Here is a 23,716-nt window from a genome sequence, read left to right as displayed (position 1 = left end):
CAATCACACAGTGGCTCTATATGTTTTATGGCACAGCAACACTTCAAGATTTGGATCACACTATGATCAGGCAGTGGCTCTATATGTTTTATAGCACAGCAACACTTCATGATTTGGATCACACTATGATCAGGCAGTGGCACTACATGTGTTATGGCACAGCAACACTTCATGATTTGGATCATACTATGATCAGGTAGTGGCTCTATATGTTTTATGGCACAGCAACACTTTATGATTTGGATCACACTATGATCAGGGTGTGGCTCTATATGTTTTATGGCACAGCAACGCTTCATGATTTGGATCACACTATGATCAGGCAGTGGCTCTATATGTTTTATGGCACAGCAACACTTCATGATTTGGATCACACTACGATCAGGCAGTGGCACTATATGTGTTATGGCACAGCAAATTTTCATGATTTGGATCACACTATGATCAGGCAGTGGCTCTATATGTTTTATGGCACAGCAACACTTCATGATTTGGATCATACTATGATCAGGCAGTGGCTCTGTATGTTTTATGGCACAGCAACACTTCATGATTTGGATCACACTACAATTAGGCAGTGACTCTGTATGTTTTATGGCACAGCAATACTTCATGATTTGGATCACACTATGATCAGGCAGTGGCTCTACGTGTGTTATGGCACAGCAACACTTCATGATTTGGATCACACTACAATCAGGCAGTGGCTCTACATGTGTTATGGCACAGCAACACTTGATTTGGATCACACTATGATCAGGCAGTGGCTCTACATGTGTTATGGCACAGCAACACTTCATGATTTGGATCACACTACGATCAGGCAGTGGCTCTACATGTTTTATGGCACAGCAACACTTCATGATTTGGATCACACTACAATCAGGCAGTGGCTCTACATGTGTTATGGCACAGCAGCACTTCATGATTTGGATCACACTATGATCAGGCAGTGGCTCTATATGTTTTATGGCACAGCAACACTTCATGATTTGAATCAGGTAGTGGCTCTATATGTTTTATGGCACAGCAACACAAACAAGTTATACAGTGCCAAGGCAAATGGAGTAAAGTGCCGAGATAGGAGTCAAACTCACACTCTTTGGTTCAGAAGTCCAGCATACGAACCATCCAGTGCCTTAAATTTGTATCCTGACATGCCATATTTTCAAGTGTCACTTGTGTAAACAGAAAGCTTTGTCATAGTGGTACTAAGAAGTGAGACATCATGTTCAGTAAAACTCCTGTATTACTACTCTTAACAGTCCAGTTAGTAGTTACCATAGAAATAAACTCCCACTTTGCCCTCTTACTAAAGATGTATATTGAGAATTATGTTTTTATATAAAAGTTTAAGCAATACATAAAGGAGTCCTTTAACATATACTGCTGATGGCACATAGTCTTTCCAAAGAAGGAAGCCATGCAACTTTTGATGGTGGTTGGTTAGTTAATTTGTGTGGCACTTTCAACATAATACTGGCTATGCTGCATAAAGATATTGGTGGTTAAGTGCAATTCTTAAGGATATATAAATGCAGCAGATATTGGGTGACCTGGGCATGTATCGGGCATACTATCACTCAATTATGAATCAAACATTCTAACAATTTAGCTAATGTGGCTCACAGACAACCTTGAGAAAATTCTTGGCCTTGCACCAGTGTGATGGTTCTTATACAGTTGTTGTGTATCAAAACCTAGATTTGAATAGTGCAAAAAGAGTATTTTGGTCAGTTTGCAATGTGTGTGCACTTTAACAAAACAAGTAAATTTCTAAAAAGATAATGCAACTGTTCCATGGAATATATCTCACCAAATTACATCCTTTAATGTACTCCTATTGCACACATGCAAAAACATTAAACACGGAATTTTAATATTTATCCCAGAATCTTAACACAGCAATGATGATGCCAATTAAGCCCATATTTAGAAAAGTAGTAACTTTATCTCCCTATAATTTATGCACTCAATAAAACATCACCTTTTTTCCTCTTTAAATTAATACATACAATACAATAACCACATATTCAGGTCACTGAAACATGAGAAAATGTAAATTTTGCCTGAGGATTCATACTAAAGGACACTGATTTTATCATTTTTTAAATCTGCATAGTGAAGTGAACACTAAATTTAATGCATACATCAAAGAAATCTGCCACTGATTCTGTGGGGTACACTGTCAACCATACAGTAAGTGCAAGACATGCCACTAGATTTCCAAGGAACAAAGCTGAAATATGAAATGGAAATATAATCATTAGTATAACAAGTACAAAACTAACAACAGACTAATACTTTTAAAATTCATTGACCATTTACTTCTTTTAATAAAAACAATTTCTTTTTGTTAAAGTTACCAATCATAACTGAGATGTGCAATGCACTTCTCCAGAAATTTACTAGGTATCAAAGATTAAATTTCTTTACTTTTCACTCTCTCAGCTCTGATGTGCTAATTTTCCATTTATAAAAACTACAGGGCTGTTTTTTTAAAGTGCATGCAGTGGAAAGGGGATTTACTATTTTAATGCAATTCCTTGGTCTGCAGACATCCAATGTTCTACCTTCAAATTTGGAAGTGCCAGGAAACCCAGATTTGTTCAAACTTGAAGCTTGGAAAGGGATACACCATAAGATAGGATACCCATGGATGTTACTGCCTTAGCTAGGAATAGCTTGGAGGAATGGGAATATTAAACCTCTAAGTCTGTATATGGTTGCCATGGGCTGGGAAATCTGAGAATATATAGGAAAAGCTGAGATTGAGTTTTCCAAAACAGTTTGGATGAGAAAGAAACTTTGGAAAGCATTTACTTATTATATCAAGTTTATCTTTGATATCATACCTTTCATTATAAAGCCAAAAATGCCAGAATATGGTCTTATATGAGTAAAACAATTTTACAGATAGATAATATCTAACCAATTAATAATGTACAAATTAAAGTCCCTTAAGTAGATTGCTGCTTTGCAGGCTGAAAAGTTGTTCCAGGAATTCACAGTCAGACACGTTCTTTCTTTTTCTAACTGCTGAATGTCTAAACCATGGCAGTTAGTTTCAAGCAGTAATAAGTGTTTCAAATTAGTCTCTGTAGCAGAAAGATTGGTTATGAGATTAGTACCATCATGATTTAGGTTGAACTAAATATCCTTTGAAGTATTCTGGTGAAAGGAAGTTTTCCAATAAAATATGTTACTTTGTTAATATCTGATCATAATACCTTCGAAGTACTATCACTACCTTGCAAATCCAGCCCACCCAGCTAGAAGTTTGTAGCAGCTATAAGAGGTAAATGCTATCTGGTCATATATGTAGCACCCAAATAGAGTGATCTCGCATAGATATGAAACCGGCACCAAAACTGACTCAGTTAGCACTGAAGTAATATGCACATTCACCAAGTAGGATGTAAATGTAGGTAGAAAGGGTGTGTTCATATTATTATTGACTAAGTATTATTCACAAAACAGATTTTACTAGACAAATTAGTTTCTTCTTTGAATATACTACCCAATCATAAAACCTTAGGATAACGGATAAGAGGTAGAGTTACATCCAAATAACCTTGAGAGACCTTCTCCAGTAAAGTATGTGAGGTAGATCATAGAGCTATGAGTGACATCGACCCATCCTATTGGAACAGTAAGTAGTTTGGATAAAAAGACAAAGTATGTATTTCAATGCTCTGCAAATTATAGCTAATATAGTTAGGTCTTGTGCAAGGAGTATACCAATAAGATCTCTAGAGCTGATCATATGGTGCGTAATACAACCAGGTTAATACCCATAAAAGATTTCACTTTGGGCACATGGTCGCCGCTTTTGGGTGTGTGAAATCATGATCTGACAGAAGATTGGATAGGTCTTTGTTTTGTCATATATCATCTCTTTCGTGATGATGCAGCATTTGAGAGATTGTGAAATGGTAGCCTTTATCATGATTGTAGCTAACTTTTTCAGAGAGCCAAAAGAGGAACTTGTTATTTGGTGTAACAATACCTAAGCAGACAAATATTTTCTTTGCTAACTTCATTATGAGAAATGTCTCAGCTTCCCCCGATGCTTTCAAGGTGGAAGGCCTTCTCACTAAAGTGATTCCCTCCACCACCTGTCATGAGAACTGTTTACTCTTGGGGGCTCATTTAATATAATCCAAAAGAACGGGTTCAGTAGCTCTGGATTTAAGTGAAACATCTGCAATTGCAGTTCTTTGATCTCATGAAAAAATATCTCTATTTCTGTGGGATTTTGAGCTGTGTGATTCATCAAGTCCTTGGACAATGTTTTCTTTCCACTTGATCATGGGAGCAATCAGGATATTGCAACATTCAATTTCTCTTGTTGTTTGTACTATCTTTCAAATTGGAGTGTTAGAGCTGAGCCATTCCAATCTATGAAAGGTGTGATTACTGCCCAGGCCTTTGAATATGAGAAATATTTTGGAAGTTTCAGTTTAGTTGAACCTTTTAGGATAGCAAGTGTACAAATAAATTATCTGGCAAGGAATATGACCGCTTGTATGTGGATTTGTCAATGACAGCACTGCCTTAGAAAATCTCAAACAAAAATGCAGAGTATGTTTTCATTTCTAGGAATCTGATATGCACTATTAGGCAATATACAATCACGATCACTCTCAGGTGTCTTTACATCCATACTTACTGTTATCGTTGGTGGTTATGCCTGCAAGAAATACACAACATAATCCAAGTGCAGTACTCTCCTTTTTAGAGGTGGGGGTTCATGAATATAAACGGGGATTGTTTGTTCCAGTAAGCAAATTTTGACAACAGCATCATTTGTAACAGTCTCATAAAGAAGCAACACAATACAATGATGTCTACTGTGGCCTTTTGTTTGAGTAAACCCCAATGAAAAAGGAATTCTAGGCTAATTATTTATTACAATGCAGTTCCTTTTGGAAAGATACACTGCTTTTGGAGGAATTCTCTCACTGCAAGACACAAAATAAGATATTTTTATCATATCTCAAATTTGTTAAATTAAGTGTAACATAGTTTCTCTTCACTGACCAATAAAATGGTGTTTACAGTCCCACTGATTGAGATCTATACATATCTCATTTAGGGGATTGGCATCTGAATCTGTTGTTGTCATAGTGACCAGTCTGAATCATAATTAGCTGCTGAGGTGGATATACTGGATGTCAACGTTTTTTTATTCCAACAAACTAGACATCATTGGGTGAAAATCACATTTCAGTTTTTCCTCTCAGTAGTAGTAGAGATAACAATATTTGCAAAATATACTGTGACAGGCCTATTGAAGCATAATAAATATCCACATGGCACCAATATGACCACACTGACATCATAAGAATTTTTATATACAAAACATCACTTGTTGACACAATCATCCATTCAAGATAGCTAGTGATAACAATATTGTCATGATGGTATAACTTTCACTTATGACCAGCATGATACTGTATGAAGTCTTCTGGCGAAAACCTCATAGCAATATTACATTTTGTTCAGGAGAAGTAGCAATAACATGATCTTAAAGATGGCAACTGCAGCACTCAAATGGATAAATAACAGTTAAGATCAGCAACTAGTTTTATTTTGGTACCAAGTGGGCATCATAGGAAGATTTTGGTGAAATCCACATGCTAATGTGATTTGCATTTAGTAGAAGCCATGATTAAAATATTTTTTTAAATGGCTTCAATATTGGATATGATATCTACACAATCAACTTTATATCAAAATAATGCTTCTACTGATGTAACTTTCTGGTCAGTAGTAGCCATAAGAAGATGTTCAGTTTGGGTGTCATGGTGGCCATATTGAACATCAAATTGACACTGTTTTCAGTAGTAGCCATAACAAGATGTTCAGTTTGGGTGTCATGGTGGCCATATTGGACATCAAAAAGAACACTGTTTTCAGGTGGCGCTATACAGTTTCGCATTTTGCATAGGGTTAAGATTTTAAAGAAAAAGAATTTCCCTGGTTTTCCTCACTGGTTATACTGGCTATTTAAAAAAGACCTTGTATATCTTAGATATAATTAAAAGAACCTTTAATTCCCTTTATTTTGGTGTATGATTGATGGGTGTACTATGGGTTATAGAGTATACAGCTTGACCTTACTTCAAATGTGCACCTTTCAAAAAAGTGCTAGCTCTACTTGGTCATTTTCACTTCCTGAACTTCAGAGGTAAATTGTATAAAAAAGAGCTGATAACCTTTTTTACATTTTACATATTTGGTAATTCATTCATTGTACTTTCAGAAGCTGGTATTGTCTAGTCTGGCAAAATTCATTTTCCCTATTTTAATAGCTGCTATGTATAGTGTACTTTAGACTAATTCAGGCTGATTTTTTAACACAAGGGAGCAGTCATTTTAGTTAGCAGTGTGCTTAAATCATGTAAAATTTCCAAAAGTACAATATCCAAAGAAATATCATCCACATTACATTACTGTAGCATATAGGTATGCCAACATTCTCTCTATTGTGCATGTTTTAAATGCAAACTACTTCACCTTACATACGTCACTCTCTCTAAAGTACATATTAATTGGTGAGCGCCCCCTCAGTAGTAGCCATAACAAGATGTTCAGTTTGGGTGTCATGGTAGCCGTATTGGACATCAAATTGACACTGTTTTCAGTAGTAGCCATAACAAGATGTTCAATTTGGGTGTCATGGTGGCCATATTGGACATCAAATAGACACTGTTTTCAGTAGTAGCTATAACAAGATGTTCAGTTTGGGTGTCATGGTGGCCATATTGGACATCAAATCGACACTGTTTTCAGTAGTAGCCATAACAAGATGTTCAGTTATGGTGTCATGGTGGCCATATTGGACATCAAATCGACACTGTTTTCAGTAGTAGCCATAACAAGATGTTCAGTTTGGGTGTCATGATGGCCATATTGGACATCAAATCAACACCAATTTCAGTAGTAGCCATAACAAGATGTTCAGTTTGGGTGTCAAGGTGGCCACATTGGACATCAAATCAACACTGTTTTCAGTAGTAGCCATAACAAGATGTTCAGTTATGGTGTCATGGTGGCCATATTGGACATCAAATCGACACTGTTTTCAGTAGTAGCCATAACAAGATGTTCAGTTTGGGTGTCATGATGGCCATATTGGACATCAAATCAACACCAATTTCAGTAGTAGCCATAACAAGATGTTCAGTTTGGGTGTCATGGTGGCCATATTGGACATTTAATCAATACCGATTTCAGTAGTAGCCATAACAAGATGTTCAATTTGGGTGTCATGGTGGCCATATTGGACATCAAATCAACACCAATTTCAGTAGTAGCCATAACAAGATGTTCAGTTTGGGTGTCAAGGTGGCCACATTGGACATCAAATCGACACTGTTTTCAGTAGTAGCCATAACAAGATGTTCAGTTTGGGTGTCATGGTGGCCATATTGGACATTTAATCAATACCGATTTCAGTAGTAGCCATAACAAGATGTTCAATTTGGGTGTCATGGTGGCTATATTGGACACTTAATCAACACTTTTTTCAGTAGTAGCCATAACAAGATGTTCAATTTGGGTGTCATGGTGGCTATATTGGACACCTAATCAGCACTGTTTTCAGTAGTAGCCATAACAATATGTTCAATTTGGGTGTCATGGTGGCCATACTGGATATAAAATTGTCACCATTTGCAGTAGTAGAAACTCATGTTAATATGACCATTTAGGGTCAACTAGACTCTATTAGATGTATTTTGGGAATGTTACATTTCGTTCAGAAGTACCGATAAGAAGATATTATAATGGCTTTCCATTGAAGAGGGGCATCTAATATCAACATGGTTATTCAATTAGGATTTATTTATTTATTGGCCTTTTTAATATTAAATTATACATCATTATTAACTGTACTAAAATGTAATACAATATAGGGTAAAGGTAAACATTTTGCAACTATAAACATGTCACCTAGCTAAAAGATTACAAACGAGAATTAATTGGTTGATTGAGATGGATTAATTTACGGTTAGAGAAGATGTTTTTTCTGTAGGGTTTCCCTTTGGAGAAGAGAAAGGCCAAAATTATATATTGATATGTGGAGCACAGGAACACTGCAGCATTTGAATGACTCATGTAATCATCATCTGGGTTATCTACAAATTCTATAAACCTGAAGAAAAGTATTAGATTGTCTCATCAAAAATGTGGAAATGCAATACATGTAAATTAATATTTTAATTGTATTCTTTAAATCTGAAATGTATTACTCTTTTGATAGGTCAATGTGATTCATGATACTAATTACAAGTTTTACTGATTTAAATCAACTCAATCATAATTAACTTAATGTTTATATAAAAAAAATAAGTAAAAATCATATTCAAATCAAAACAATTGATAATTTACAAATATCTACCGTTAGTCATTTTATAATGTGGTAACAATTTAAAATAAGTCTGAAACAGTAATTTATATATCAAAGTACCTGACTTTAAGTAAAATATTATTCTCTCATCAAAAACTGAATGAAATTCTTCTTTATAAATCTTCATCCTAACAAAATTAAAGTGCAATACTAATGCTTTATGCCTGGTTGGGAGGACACACAATTAAAGTGCATTACTAATGCTTTATGCCTTGTTTGGAGGACACACAATTAAAGTGCAATACAAATGCTTTATGCGTGGTTGGGAGGACACAAAATTAAAGTGAGGACACACAATTAAAGTGCAATACAAATGCTTTATGCCTGGTTGGGAGGACACAAAATTAAAGTGCAATACTAATACTTTATGCCTGGTTGGGAGGGCACACAATTAAAGTGCAATACTAATGCTTTATGCCTGGTTGGCCGGGCACACAATTAAAGTGCAATACTAATGCTTTATGCCTGGTTGGGAGGACACACAATTAAAGTGCAATACAAATGCTTTATGCCTGGTTGGGAGGACACACAATTAAAGTCCAATACTAATGCTTTATGCCTGATTGGGAGGACACAAAATTAAAGTGCAATACTAATGCTTTATGCCTGGTTGGGAGGACACACAATTAAAGTGCAATACTAATGCTTTATGCCTGGTTGGGAGGACACACAATCAAAGTGCAATACTAATGCTTTATGCCTGGTTGGGAGGACACAAAATTAAAGTCCAATACTAATACTTTATGCCTGGTTGGGAGGACACACAATTAAAGTGCAATACTAATGCTTTATGCCTGGTTGGGAGGACACACAATTAAACTGAAATACTAATGCTTTATGCCTGGTTCGAAGGATGCACAATTAAAGTGCAATACTAATGCTTCATGCCTGGTTGGAAGGACACACAATTAAAGTGCAATACTAATGCTTTATATCTGGTTGGGAGGACACAAAATTAAAGTGCAATACAAATGCTTTATGCCTGGTTGGGAGGACACACAATCAAAGTGCAATACTAATGCTTTATGCCTGGTTGGGAGGACACAAAATTAAAGTGCAATACTAATACTTTATGCCTGGTTGGGAGGGCACACAATTAAAGTGCAATACTAATGCTTTATGCCTGCTTGGGAGGACACAAAATTAAAGTGCAATACAAATGCTTTATGCCTGGTTGGGAGGACACAAAATTAAAGTGCAATACAAATGCTTTATGCCTGGTTGGGAGGACACAAAATTAAAGTCCAACACAAATGCTTTATCCCTGGTTCGGAGGATACAAAATTAAAGTGCAATACTAATGCTTTATGCCTGCTTGGGAGGACACAAAATTAAAGTGCAATACAAATGCTTTATGCCTGGCTGGGAGGACACAAAATTAAAGTGCAATACTAATGCTTTATTCCTGGTTGGGAGGACACAAAATTAAAGTCCAATACTAATACTTTATGCCTGGTTGGAAGGGCACACAATTGAAGTGCAATACTAATGCTTTATGCCTGGTTGGGAGGGCACACAATTGAAGTGCAATACTAATACTTTATGCCTGCTTGGGAGGACACAAAATTCAAGTGCAATACAAATGCTTTATGCCTGGTTGGGAGGACACATAATTAAAGTGCAATACAAATGCTTTATGCCTGGTTGGGAGGACACACAATTAAAGTGCAATACTAATGCTTTATGCCTGATTGGGAGGACACAAAATTAAAGTGCAATACAAATGCTTTATGCCTGGTTGGGAGGACACACAGTTAAAGTGCAATACTAATGCTTTATCCCTGGTTGGAAGGACACACAATTAAAGTGCAATACTAATGCTTTATGCCTGGTTGGAAGGACACACAATTAAACTGCAATACTAATGCTTTATGCCTGGTTGGAAGGACACACAATTAAAGTGCAATACTAATGTTTTATGCCTGGTTGGCCGGGCACACAATTAAAGTGCAATACTAATGCTTTATGCCTGGTTGGGAGGACACACAATTAAAGAGCAATACTAATGCTTTATGCCTGATTGGGAGGACACAAAATTAAAGTGCAATACTAATGCTTTATGCCTTGATGGGAGGACACACAATTAAAGTGCAATACTAATGCTTTATGCCTGATTGGGAGGACACAAAATTAAAGTCCAATACTAATACTTTATGCCTGGTTGGGAGGACACACAATTAAAGTGCAATACTAATGCTTTATGCCTGGTTGGGAGGACACACAATTAAACTGAAATACTAATGCTTTATGCCTGGTTCGAAGGATGCACAATTAAAGTGCAATACTAATGCTTTACGCCTGGTTGGAAGGACACATAATTAAAGTGCAATACTAATGCTTTATGCCTGGTTGGAAGGACACACAATTAAAGTGCAATACTAATGCTTTATGCCTGGTTGTGAGGACACACAATTAAAGTGCAATACTAATGCTTTATATCTGGTTGGGAGGACACAAAATTAAAGTGCAATACAAACGCTTTATGCCTGGTTGGGAGGACACACAATCAAAGTGCAATACAAATGCTTTATGCCTGGTTGGGAGGACACAAAATTGAAGTCCAATACTAATACTTTATGTCTGGTTGGGAGGGCACACAATTAAAGTGCAATACTAATGCTTTATGCCTGCTTGGGAGGACACAAAATTAAAGTGCAATACAAATGCTTTATGCCTGGTTGGGAGGACACAAAATTAAAGTGCAATACAAATGCTTTATGCCTGGTTGGGAGGACACAAAATTAAAGTGCAACACAAATGCTTTATCCCTGGTTCGGAGGATACAAAATTAAAGTGCAATACTAATGCTTTATGCCTGGTTGGAAGGACACACAATTAAACTGCAATACACATGCTTTATGCCTGGTTGGGAGGACACAAAATTAAAGTGCAATACTAACGCTTTATTCCTGGTTGGGAGGACACAAAATTAAAGTGCAATACTAACGCTTTATTCCTGGTTGGGAGGACACAAAATTAAAGTCCAATACTAATACTTTTTGCCTGGTTGGGAGGGCACACAATTAAAGTGCAATACAAATGCTTTATGCCTGGTTGGGAGGGCACACAATTGAAGTGCAATACTAATACTTTATGCCTGGTTGGGAGGACACAAAATTAAAATGCAATACAAATGCTTTATGCCTGGTTGTGAGGACACACAATTAAAGTGCAATACTAATGCTTTATCCCTGGTTGGAAGGACACACAATTAAAGTGCAATACTAATGCTTTATGCCTGGTTGGAAGGACACACAATTAAAGTGCAATACCAATGCTTTATGCCTGGTTCTGAGGACACAATTAAAGTGCAATACTAATGCTTTATATCTGGTTGGGAGGACACACAATCAAAGTGCAATACTAATGCTTTAAGCCTGGTGGGAAGGACACAAAATCAAAGTGCAATACTAATGCTTTATGTCTGGTTGGGAGGACACAAAAATAAATTGCAATATTAATGCTTTATGCCTGGTTGGGAGGACACAAAATTAAAGTGTAATACTAATGATTTATACCTGGTTGGGAGGACACAAAATTAAAGTGCAATACTAATGCTTTATGCCTGGTTGGGAGGACACACAATCAAAGTGCAATACTAATGCTTTATCCCTGGTTGGAAGGACACACAATTAAAGTGCAATACTAATGCTTTATCCCTGGCTGGAAGGACACACAATTAAAGTGCAATACTAATGCTTTATGCCTGGTTGGAAGGACACACAATTAAACTGCAGTACTAATGCTTTATGAGTGGTTGGAAGGACACACAACTAAAGTGCAATACTAATGCTTTATGCCTGGTTGGAAGGACACACAATTAAAGTGCAATACTAATGCTTTATGCCTGGTTGGGAGGACACACAATTAAAGTGCAATGCTAATGCTTTATATCTGGTTGGGAGGACACACAATTAAAGTGCAATACAAATGTTTTATGCCTGGTTGGGAGGACACACAATTAAAGTGCAATACAAATGCTTTATGCCTGGTTGAGAGGACACACAATTAAAGTGCAATACTAATGCTTTATGCCTGATTGGGAGGACACAAAATTAAAGTGCAATACTAATGCTTTATGCCTGGTTGGGAGGACACAAAATTAAAGTCCAATACTAATACTTTATGCCTGGTTGGGAGGACACACAATTAAAGTGCAATACTAATGCTTTATGCCTGGTTGGGAGGACACACAGTTAAAGTGAAATACTAATGCTTCATGCCTGGTTGGAAGGACACACAATTAAAGTGCAATACTAATGCTTTATGCCTGGTTGGGAGGACACACAATTAAAGTGCAATACTAATGCTTTATATCTGGTTGGGAGGACACACAATTAAAGTGCAATACTAATGCTTTATGCCTGGTTGGAAGGACACACAATTAAAGTGCAATACTAATGCTTTATGCCTGGTTGGAAGGACACACAATTAAAGTGCAATACTAATACTTTATGCCTGGTTGGGAGGACACACAATTAAAGTGCAATACTAATACTTTATGCCTGGTTGGGAGGACACACAATTAAAGTGCAATACTAATGCTTTATGCCTGGTTGGGAGGACACACAGTTAAAGTGAAATACTAATGCTTCATGCCTGGTTGGAAGGACACACAATTAAAGTGCAATACTAATGCTTTATGCCTGGTTGGAAGGACACACAATTAAAGTGCAATACTAATGCTTTATGCCTGGTTGGGAGGACACACAATTAAAGTGCAATACAAATGCTTTATATCTGGTTGGGAGGACACAAAATTAAAGTGCAATATAAACGTTTTATGCCTTTGGGAGGACACACAATCAAAGTGCAATACTAATGCTTTATGCCTGGTTGGGAGGACACAAAATTAAAGTGCAATACAAATGCTTTATGCCTGCTTGGGAGGACACAAAATTAAAGTGCAACACAAATGCTTTATGCCTGGTTGGGAGGACACAAAATTAAAGTGCAATACTAATGCTTTATGCCTGGTTGGGAGGACACAAAATTAAAGTCCAACACTAATACTTTATGCCTGGTTGGGAGGGTACACAATTAAAGTGCAATACTAATGCTTCATGCCTGGTTGGGAGGACACACAATTAAAGTGCAATACTAATGCTTTATGCCTGGTTGGGAGGACACACAATTAAAGTGCAATACTAATGCTTTATATCTGGTTGGGAGGACACAAAATTAAAGTGCAATACAAACGTTTTATGCCTTTGGGAGGACACACAATGAAAGTGCAATACTAATGCTTTATGCCTGGTTGGGAGGACACAAAATTAAAGTGCAACACAAATGCTTTATGCCTGGTTGGGAGGACACAAAATTAAAGTGCAATACTAATGCTTTATGCCTGGTTGGGAGGACACACAATCAAAGTGCAATACTAATGCTTTATCCCTGGTTGGAAGGACACACAATTAAAGTGCAATACTAATGCTTTATCCCTGGTTGGAAGGACAAACAATTAAAGTGCAATACTAATGCTTTATGCCTGGTTGGAAGGACACACAATTAAACTGCAGTACTAATGCTTTATGCCTGGTTGGAAGGACACACAATTAAAGTGCAATACTAATGCTTTATATCTGGTTGGGAGGACACACAATTAAAGTGCAATACTAATGCTTTATCCCTGGTTGGAAGGACACAAAATCGAAGTGCAATACTAATGCTTTATGAGTGGTTGGAAGGACACACAACTAAAGTGCAATACTAATGCTTTATGCCTGGTTGGAAGGACACACAATTAAAGTGCAATACTAATGCTTTATGCCTGGTTGGGAGGACACACAATTAAAGTGCAATGCTAATGCTTTATATCTGGTTGGGAGGACACACAATTAAAGTGCAATACAAATGTTTTATGCCTGGTTGGGAGGACACACAATTAAAGTGCAATACAAATGCTTTATGCCTGGTTGAGAGGACACACAATTAAAGTGCAATACTAATGCTTTATGCCTGATTGGGAGGACACAAAATTAAAGTGCAATACTAATGCTTTATGCCTGGTTGGGAGGACACAAAATTAAAGTCCAATACTAATACTTTATGCCTGGTTGGGAGGACACACAATTAAAGTGCAATACTAATGCTTTATGCCTGGTTGGGAGGACACACAGTTAAAGTGAAATACTAATGCTTCATGCCTGGTTGGAAGGACACACAATTAAAGTGCAATACTAATGCTTTATGCCTGGTTGGAAGGACACACAATTAAAGTGCAATACTAATGCTTTATGCCTGGTTGGGAGGACACACAATTAAAGTGCAATACAAATGCTTTATATCTGGTTGGGAGGACACAAAATTAAAGTGCAATATAAACGTTTTATGCCTTTGGGAGGACACACAATCAAAGTGCAATACTAATGCTTTATGCCTGGTTGGGAGGACACAAAATTAAAGTGCAATACAAATGCTTTATGCCTGCTTGGGAGGACACAAAATTAAAGTGCAACACAAATGCTTTATGCCTGGTTGGGAGGACACAAAATTAAAGTGCAATACTAATGCTTTATGCCTGGTTGGGAGGACACAAAATTAAAGTCCAACACTAATACTTTATGCCTGGTTGGGAGGGTACACAATTAAAGTGCAATACTAATGCTTTATGCCTGGTTGGGAGGACACACAATTAAAGTGCAATACTAATGCTTTATGCCTGGTTGGGAGGACACACAATTAAAGTGCAATACTAATGCTTTATATCTGGTTGGGAGGACACAAAATTAAAGTGCAATACAAACGTTTTATGCCTTTGGGAGGACACACAATGAAAGTGCAATATTAATGCTTTATGCCTGGTTGGGAGGACACAAAATTAAAGTGCAACACAAATGCTTTATGCCTGGTTGGGAGGACACAAAATTAAAGTGCAATACTAATGCTTTATGCCTGGTTGGGATGACACACAATCAAAGTGCAATACTAATGCTTTATCCCTGGTTGGAAGGACACACAATTAAAGTGCAATACTAATGCTTTATCCCTGGTTGGAAGGACACACAATTAAAGTGCAATACTAATGCTTTATGCCTGGTTGGAAGGACACACAATTAAACTGCAGTACTAATGCTTTATTCCTGGTTGGAAGGACACACAATTAAAGTGCAATACTAATGCTTTATATCTGGTTGGGAGGACACACAATTAAAGTGCAATACTAATGCTTTATCCCTGGTTGGAAGGACACAAAATCGAAGTGCAATACTAATGCTTTATGAGTGGTTGGAAGGACACACAACTAAAGTGCAATACTAATTCTTTATGCCTGGTTGGAAGGACACACAATTAAAGTGCAATACTAATGCTTTATGCCTGGTTGGGAGGACACACAATTAAAGTGCAATGCTAATGCTTTATATCTGGTTGGGAGGACACACAATTAAAGTGCAATACAAATGTTTTATGCCTGGTTGGGAGGACACACAATTAAAGTGCAATACAAATGCTTTATGCCTGGTTGAGAGGACACACAATTAAAGTGCAATACTAATGCTTTATGCCTGATTGGGAGGACACCAAATTAAAGTGCAATACTAATGCTTTATGCCTGGTTGGGAGGACACAAAATTAAAGTCCAATACTAATACTTTATGCCTGGTTGGGAGGACACACAATTAAAGTGCAATACTAATGCTTTATGCCTGGTTGGGAGGACACACAGTTAAAGTGAAATACTAATGCTTCATGCCTGGTTGGAAGGACACACAATTAAAGTGCAATACTAATGCTTTATGCCTGGTTGGAAGGACACACAATTAAAGTGCAATACTAATACTTTATGCCTGGTTGGGAGGACACACAGTTAAAGTGAAATACTAATGCTTCATGCCTGGTTGGAAGGACACACAATTAAAGTGCAATACTAATGCTTTATGCCTGGTTGGAAGGACACACAATTAAAGTGCAATACTAATGCTTTATGCCTGGTTGGGAGGACACACAATTAAAATGCAATACAAATGCTTTATATCTGGTTGGGAGTACACAAAATTAAATTGCAATATAAACGTTTTATGCCTTTGGGAGGACACACAATCAAAGTGCAATACTAATGCTTTATGCCTGGTTGGGAGGACACAAAATTAAAGTGCAATACAAATGCTTTATGCCTGCTTGGGAGGACACAAAATTAAAGTGCAACACAAATGCTTTATGCCTGGTTGGGAGGACACAAAATTAAAGTGCAATACTAATGCTTTATGCCTGGTTGGGAGGACACAAAATTAAAGTCCAACACTAATACTTTATGCCTGGTTGGGAGGGCACACAATTAAAGTGCAATACTAATGCTTTATGCCTGGTTGGGAGGACACACAATTAAAGTGCAATACTAATGCTTTATGCCTGGTTGGGAGGACACACAATTAAAGTGCAATACTAATGCTTTATATCTGGTTGGGAGGACACAAAATTAAAGTGCAATACGAACGTTTTATGCCTTTGGGAGGACACACAATGAAAGTGCAATACTAATGCTTTATGCCTGGTTGGGAGGACACAAAATTAAAGTGCAACACAAATGCTTTATGCCTGGTTGGGAGGACACAAAATTAAAGTGCAATACTAATGCTTTATGCCTGGTTGGGAGGACACAAAATTAAAGTGCAATACTAATGCTTTATGCCTGGTTGGGAGGACACAAAATTAAAGTCCAACACTAATACTTTATGCCTGGTTGGGAGGGCACACAATTAAAGTGCAATACTAATGCTTTATGCCTGGTTGGGAGGGCACACAATTGAAGTGCAATACTAATGCTTTATGCCTGGTTGGGAGGACACAAAATTCAAGTGCAATACAAATGCTTTATGCCTGGTTGGGAGGACACACAATTAAAGTCCAATACTAATACTTTATGCCTGGTTGGGAGGATACACAATGAAAGTCCAATACTAATGCTTTATGCCTGGTTGGGAGGACACACAATTAAAGTGCAATACTAATGCTTTATCCCTGGTTGGAAGGACACACAATTAAAGTGCAATACTAATGCTTTATGCCTGGTTGGAAGGAGACACAATTAAAGTGCAATACCAATGCTTTATGCCTGGTTGTGAGGACACACAATTAAAGTGCAATACTAATGCTTTATATCTGGTTGGGAGGACACACAATCAAAGTGCAATACTAATGCTTTAAGCCTGGTTGGGAGGACACAAAAATAAATTGCAATATTAATGCTTTATGCCTGGTTGGGAGGACACAAAATTAAAGTGTAATACTAATGATTTATACCTGGTTGGGAGGACACAAAATTAAAGTGCAATACTAGTGCTTTATGCCTGGTTGGGAGGACACACAATCAAAGTGCAATACTAATGCTTTACGCCTGGGTGGGAGGACACAAAATTAAAGTGCAATACTAATGCTTTATGCATGGTTGGGAGGACACACAATCAAAGTGCAATACTAATGCTTTACGCCTGGTTGGGAGGACACACAATCAAAGTGCAATACTAATGCTTTACGCCTGGGTGGGAGGACACAAAATTAAAGTGCAATACTAATGCTTTATGCCTGGTTGGGAGGACACACAATTAAAGTGCAATACTAATGCTTTATGCCAGGTTGGGAGGACACACAATTAAAGTCCAATACTAATACTTTATGCCTGGTTGGGAGGGCACACAATTAAAGTGCAATACTAATGCTTTATGCCTGGTTGGGAGGACACAAAATTAAAATGCAATACAAACGCTTTATGCCTGGTTGGGAGGACACAAAAATTAAAGTGCAATACAAATGCTTTATGCCTGGTTGGGAGGACACACAATTAAAGTGCAATAATAATGCTTTATGTCTGGTTGGGAGGACAAACAATTCAAGTGCAATAATAATGCTTTATGCCTGGTTGGGAGGACACAAAATTAAAATGCAATACTAATGCTTTATGCCTGGTTGGGAGGACACAAAATTAAAATGCAATACTAATGCTTTATGCCTGGTTGGGAGGACACACAATTAAAGTGCAATAATAATGCTTTATGCCTGGTTGGGAGGACACAAAATTAAAATGCAATACTAATGCTTTATGCCTGGTTGGGAGGACACACAATTAAAGTGCAATAATAATGCTTTATGCCTGGTTGGGAGGACAAACAATTAAAGTGCAATACTAATGCTTTATGCCTGGATGGGAGAACACACAATTAAAATGCAATACTAATGCTTTATGCCTGGTTGGGAGGACACAAAATTAAAATGCAATACTAATGCTTTATGCCTGGTTGGGAGGACACAAAATCAAAGTGCAGTACTAATGCTTTATGCCTGGTTAGGAGGACACAAAATGAAAGTGCAATACTAATGCTTTATGCCTGGTTGGGAGGACAGAAACTTAAAGTGCAATACTAATGCTTTATGCCTGGTTGGGAGGTCACAAAATGAAAGTGCAATACTAATGCTTTATGCCTGGTTGGGAGGACACACAATTAAAGTGCAATACTAATGCTTTATGCCTGGTTGGGAGGACAGAAAATTAAAGTGCAATACAAATGCTTTATGCCTGGTTGGGAGGATGCACAATTAAAGTGCAATACTAATGCTTTATGCCTGGATGGGAGAACACACAATTAAAATGCAATACTAATGCTTTATGCCTGGTTGGGAGGACACAAAATTAAAATGCAATACTAATGCTTTATGCCTGGTTGGGAGGACACACAATTAAAGTGCAATAATAATGCTTTATGCCTGGTTGGGAGGACAAACAATTAAAGTGCAATACTAATGCTTTATGCCTGGATGGGAGAACACACAATTAAAATGCAATACTAATGCTTTATGCCTGGTTGGGAGGACACAAAATTAAAATGCAATACTAATGCTTTATGCCTGGTTGGGAGGACACAAAATCAAAGTGCAGTACTAATGCTTTATGCCTGGTTAGGAGGACACAAAATGAAAGTGCAATACTAATGCTTTATGCCTGGTTGGGAGGACAGAAACTTAAAGTGCAATACTAATGCTTTATGCCTGGTTGGGAGGTCACAAAATGAAAGTGCAATACTAATGCTTTATGCCTGGTTGGGAGGACACACAATTAAAGTGCAATACTAATGCTTTATGCCTGGTTGGGAGGACAGAAAATTAAAGTGCAATACAAATGCTTTATGCCTGGTTGGGAGGATGCACAATTAAAGTGCAATACTAATGCTTTATGTCTGGTTGGAAGAACACACAATTAAACTACAATACTAATGCTTTATGCCTGGTTGGGAGGACACACAATCAAAGTGCAATACTAATGCTTTATACCTGGTTGGGAAGACACAAAATTAAAGTGCAATATTAATGCTTTATTCCCTAAAGTATTGTGTAGTTGCCTGACGAAGGAAGAATGTTAGCATTTAAAGTATTGTTTAGTGGCCTTACGAAGTAAGAATGTTAGAATTTAAAGTATTGTGTAGTGGCCTGATGAAGTAAGAATGTTAGAATTTAAAGTATTGTGTCATGGCCTGATGAAGTAAGAACGTTAGAATTTAAAGTGTTGTGTAGTGGCCTGACGAAGTAAGAATGTTAGAATTTAAAGTATTGTGTCGTGGCCTGACGAAGTAAGAATGTTAGAATTTAAAGTATTGCGTAGTGGCCTTACGAAGTAAGAATGTTAGAATTTGAAGTATTGTGTAGTGGCCTGATGAAGTAAGAATGTTAGAATTTAAAGTATTGTGTCGTGGCCTGATGAAGTAAGAAAGTTAGAATTTAAAGTGTTGTGTAGTGGCCTGACAAAGTAAGAATGTTAGAATTTAAAGGATTGTGTAGTGGCCTGACGAAGTAAGAATGTTAGAATTTAAAGTATTGTGTCATGGCCTGACGAAGTAAGAATGTTAGAATTTAAAGCATTGTGTAGTGGCTTGATAAAGTAAGAATATTAGAATTTCAAGTATTGTAAAAGTTCTGAAAACCTCTAAAGTTTTTCGTGTTTGACCTAGATTTATTAACTTTTGTTCTTCAAACATTTGCAGTTAGGAAGAAAAGTGTTCAAAACACTTAACATTTGTTAATATTTTTTAAAATAAAATTTCAGTTTGGGTGAAATTATAGAGATGCAACTTTTGAAATATTTCATTATTAAATCCCACAGTTCATAAACTTATTCATCATTATACCAGATAATCATCATTATTATGACCCAAAACTTATGACTAGAGAGCTAGGATCTGTCACACAACATGATGTGCACAAACAATTACTCTATATTTGTATATTCAGTGGTTAATGAAATAGAGATATAGATTTCATTTTGGGAGAAAATTGTGACATAATAATGGATTTATTTTTGCCATGCTTCTAAATTTTGTATTTAAAGATTCAGAGATTAAGGATGGTCGATCAGAAATCTCCAGATATACACCATAGGTCTGTTTGATAACTGTTATTACCGTCACTGAAAATAGGGACCTTTGAAGAGCTCTTTGGTGCAATGAAATCAGAAACCATGAGCGTGAATTTATAATCCATATATTCGATGGGTAATAACCCATTACAGATGCATAAACTCAAGCTCCTAAATCTACAGAATAGTGTGTGAGCATGCATGTGTTTCTCAAACTGAACCTATACTATTATTATTCAAAATCAACTAATTGCACATAAATAATCCTATTTAAAGCATTTATTACTATTATTAATAGTAAAAGTAATAGTTGTTTTTTCTTCTTGCTGCTATTGTTTCTCAGGGAAACTGAGATGTTTAAATAGTTAAGTTTTTTTATGAATTAGATTTGTCTGACAAAAAAAACTAATTAGAAACAAAAGGCAAATTACCAGTTGTCTAACATGTAATAATGTTGTGCTTTTTATAAATATCAAATGCATGTTTGAGTTAGATTAATAGGTTAGGGCTGACTTGGTAATGAATACATGATCTTACATACTTTTTAGATACTTAAGCGATAAAAAATCCTGATATCGTTGAAAGGTTTCATGTTTTGTTTTCGCTCTGAGCCCAGTTCCTAGATTTACTGGAAACAAGGGAATTACTGGAACAAAACTGAAATCACCTGATGGAAAAGGTAGTAGTCTAATCTACAAGTTAGCAGTATTGTCCACATGGAAGAAATTATATATATATATATATATATATATATATATATATATATATAATGTTATGTAAATAACTATAAACTTTGAAATTAAATCATCTTTATAATATTTATTAGCATAAAAGATCATTTAGCCATTATTTATTATGTGTTTTTAGTTTTAACAGATGCTTTAACTTGTTTATATTTGTTAAACTTAAGTTGGTCACATGCAGAACGTTGACACCTAATTTATATCTTAATTCATCTTAGCCACTTTGATATTCATTCTTTCCTTTCTGTAATGAAATAAACATACTTTGTGGCTTAATTGCTTCCTACTGTTTTTGTTATAAACAAAGGTGTGTACGCACTACTGTCGTATACTCTCTTTTATGAATCTAAGGCGATTATATTAATAAACTTTGTAATTCACATGCTAACAGACTATGACTGATACTTGTATTGCTATATAAATATTTTTTATTCATCCATTTAATTTTTGAACAAGAACTATTAATAAAATATATGTACAGTAATTATGGGCATTTTTTGTTTATAAATCTAGCCAAAGTTTGACTTTACAAACTGACACTTCTGCACAGATCTGTTCTGTGGGACCACATTTTGTTGATTGAGAGGGTTGCATCTCAATACTGATTTACTGGTTGTTACAAATTTGTAAATAAAAGTTTTAGTTTAAATGAAACTGACCATGGTTGCTGTTGGACATTAAAATAGTAGAAAACCTGGACCCCAGTCTGGATGAACATATGCAGCACAAGAGATAAAATTGGTCCCAAACTGATCAAGCTGACCAATGGTGGCTCCTTTACAAGCTTGTGGTATGGGCCTGTCCATCCAACTAGAAAAAAGATAGGGATATGATAGGTTATAGTATGATAATTACAAATGCACTGTACATGAATGAAGTATCCAAAAATATGGATATCTCCTGTTGTATCGAGATGACTCTTTATTCCAAATGCCCATCTTATCCTACTTTTTGCAAAGGTTTGCCTGTCAGTGTGCAGTTCAGAACAGTCTGTCTTAGATCTGAGACAAAGATGTCTAAAATCCGAACAAAAAATCAGATTCTGACCATGGGTGAATTTTGGATGGAAAAAAAATCAGGTGCAAAAAATTAGGTTTTTCCCCTCTGTATTTTATAGTGCAACTAGAACATCCAGATTATTTGGTATCATTGTAGAGCTACATCTGTCTACCTTTCTATAATACCACCCACTTTAGTGTATCATACATGACCTTGACGCTACAAAGCTTGTCAGTAAGGCTACTACTTCCTGAAGCATAAATGTGGTGCGAGGGGTTAATGAGTTAAATCAGCTACCTTTGAAGAAATGTAATTTTAATGGTCGTTACCCTAATTCCTGAATTAATGATAATCATGTTAACAATTTTCAAATGAGCAAGTTGAATACTAAAAATGTTACATTTTAAAGTTTTTAAAATGATGCTGATGTTTGCTGCCAGCTGTTCATCTAAAATTATATGTTTAATAAGTCTTCATAAGCTGGTTTCTTTGATGAATCTGAATACTATATAAATTTAACTTTGAATCGTAATTTGGGTCTAATTTTCATTACAGATAGTGCCCTATCAATAAGGGATTGGTATGCTCTTTTAATGCAATCTGTCAGTAAATTGTGAAAACTGACCTGAAAATGTTTCTTTGCAGAGGGCTCGCTGACATAAACCAAGAGTGAAAATAGCAAATCTATTAGCTGTTTGGAGGAGAGAGCCCCTATGCTACTGTGGTAAGGTCCTGGGATTGTCCACCATCAGATTTAAAAGATCTTTGAACTATGATCGCTGAGTCCACATATAGGATATCAAAATGAGTTGAGTATTGGTGTGCTTGAATTTGTGAAGGACATGTGGGATCATCCTTAAGTAGGTGGCAAGGGTATATGAATAGACAATTCCATCTCAGACTGAAGGCATCCACTGAACATATTCTCTGGGTGGGGACTGGGAAAACATACAAGGTGAGTATGCTGTTCAGCTTGGTGGCAACCAAATAAAGCAAGGAAGTTCTTCAAAGATGGAACACGGAATCTGCTATGAATTGGTGGAGACCAGTCCGTAAGAACTATCATTTCTCTCTTTGACTGACTGTCCACCGGAAGATTCTTCCTGATGGGAATGTGGTGTACTAGAAAGAAATTTCCTTCTGAAGCTGTCCAGCAAAGGAGGTTCCAAATCTTCATGCAGGGAGAATGTGAATACTTGCCACCTTGACACATGAGGT

At 36.6% G+C, this 23,716-nt stretch overlaps 1 protein-coding gene across 3 annotated transcripts in view; it reads right to left on the bottom strand.

Moving 5' to 3' along the window:
* Positions 1-23,716, bottom strand: part of LOC149781395 (polyamine-transporting ATPase 13A3-like) — a 110,338-nt gene that overhangs the window by 31,847 nt on the left and 54,775 nt on the right. For 2 of the 3 annotated variants that reach the window (XM_089935488.1, XM_089935489.1), the window contains exons 10-11: positions 22,159-22,309; positions 2,151-2,239 (exon numbers count right to left, since the gene is read on the bottom strand). In XM_089935488.1, the coding sequence (XP_089791614.1) occupies positions 2,152-2,239; positions 22,159-22,309 (239 nt within the window). In that variant the 3' untranslated portion in view covers position 2,151. Of the gene's footprint in view, positions 1-2,150; positions 2,240-4,672; positions 4,694-22,158; positions 22,310-23,716 lie in introns of all 3 variants that reach the window. The other variant, XM_089935490.1, reaches the window with a different exon arrangement.

This window comes from Sinohyriopsis cumingii, chromosome 15 (genome assembly GCF_028554795.1).
Source record: "Sinohyriopsis cumingii isolate HCF-2022 chromosome 15, ASM2855479v2, whole genome shotgun sequence".
In the NCBI taxonomy this organism is placed as follows: Eukaryota; Metazoa; Mollusca; class Bivalvia; order Unionida; family Unionidae; genus Sinohyriopsis; species Sinohyriopsis cumingii.
This window is presented reverse-complemented; position numbering and strand designations above follow the sequence as displayed.